At 58.1% G+C, this 1,461-nt stretch overlaps 1 protein-coding gene across 1 annotated transcript in view; it reads right to left on the bottom strand.

Annotated features, from left to right (window-relative positions):
- CLK3 (CDC-like kinase 3) overlaps positions 1-1,453 on the bottom strand; it is a 13,246-nt gene extending 11,793 nt beyond the window's left edge. The window contains exon 1 of the mRNA XM_009330089.1: positions 1,302-1,453. Within this exon, the coding sequence (XP_009328364.1) occupies positions 1,302-1,453 (152 nt within the window). The remainder of the gene's footprint in view (positions 1-1,301) is intronic.
- Positions 1,454-1,461: the final 8 nt, after the last annotated feature.

Here is a 1,461-nt window from a genome sequence, read left to right as displayed (position 1 = left end):
CTGCTTCGGGCTGTGCACGGTAACTCGCGTCCTTTGCGCCCCTCTGGTTTGGCGACGACTGGCGCTCTCCGCCGACGGCTTACCGGGACGCAGGTACGCGTGGGGGTGGTTCACCTCACCTTGGATCAGGACTAAAATTTCAAACGGCCTGCCAAGACGGCAGCGGCCCTAGGTCACCGCCGAACTATCCCGAACACAAAAAAGACCCCGAGGGCTCCGTTCCAACGCCGACACTCAGCTCCAAACACACCTTTGGGAAACCTCAGTGGGTACTTCTAAGATACAGAGGATTCAGAAATAACAACCTAGAATACAGAGGAGACCAGCGAACCCGCGAGAGGCTCACAGTCTGAGGCTAGAGGGGCAAGAAGGTTTTCGCCTAGCGAAAGCCTGTTTTCATCCAAATCTGTCCCACGTAACCCGTCAGATGAAAGAACGGAGAAGCCCGTTGTGTGCGTCAGCTGTACTTTGCAATCCGCTTCCTTCAAGTAAACAAAAGCCGGGCTCGGCAGAGAACTTAATCTGTAGAACATCTCAGGAATTTAAAAGCCGAACTGGGCTCCCTTCTGGCTGCACCTGCCCCGTTCAACCAGTGGAACCGCAGCAGCTCCGGTACCGCCAGGCAGCGAGGCTCACCAGCCCATTCCGGTCGCGCGCCGCGACGTGTCGGCAGGCAGCTCCCCACCCAGCGCTCCCGCCTCCGTTCCAGAACCCTCGCCGCAGCTCCCGTTATCAGAGGCCTTACCCGCCCCGCTCCCCGTACCTAATTGTCCCCGCGGAAACGCTGAACAAAGAGAGGATCAAAGGTAAAATCCAGAGCCGAAGCAGGGAAGATCAGTTAGCGATGCTCAGATCCTTCCTGACAGCGTAGGTGAGGGAAAGGCGTCGTTACTTTAAATCTGATCTGTAACAATTTCGGAGGGGAACGGGTTGTCGGGAGAGAAGGACTGTAATGCCTCCACAGCATCAGAACCGGGAAACACGAGCCCAGGGCAGGCTGTCCGCCCTCGTTAATATTAAAGACATGGCTTTGGGAAGGACTTTTGGCTAGGTAGAGAGACAGACACACGGAAGGGAAGGCAGACACAATTAAGCCCTTTACTTCCATCCCTGGGATTTACGGGTTTAAGGCTGATCCGCAGTCAGGAAATGAAAGCTGCCACCGCTCAGCGCTGGCTCTGGAACGCCATCAGAATCGAGGACGGGCGTCTATTAGATAACCGTCCCCGCTCGCTCCCCACCGCCCCCCGCCGGAGCGGCTGCCGGCGGGCGTCCCTCCCTCTGCCCCAACCCGCTCTTACCTTCTCGATCGCGATCGCCTGGAGAGATCCCTCCGGGGTGGGCAGCGCAGCCTCCCCTCGTAGTCCCTGCTGCGAGACCTCTTCCTCTTCCACCTGTGGCCCAGGTAGCTCTCCTGCTGCTCCGGGGACCGGTACCTCTTACAGTGATGCATCTGAGGAC

This window comes from Pygoscelis adeliae, unplaced genomic scaffold (assembly GCF_000699105.1).
Source record: "Pygoscelis adeliae isolate BGI_AS28 unplaced genomic scaffold, ASM69910v1 Scaffold298, whole genome shotgun sequence".
NCBI lineage: Eukaryota > Metazoa > Chordata > Aves > Sphenisciformes > Spheniscidae > Pygoscelis > Pygoscelis adeliae.
The sequence above is the reverse complement of the archived record's forward strand: the minus strand, read 5'-3'. Positions and strand labels throughout refer to the sequence as shown.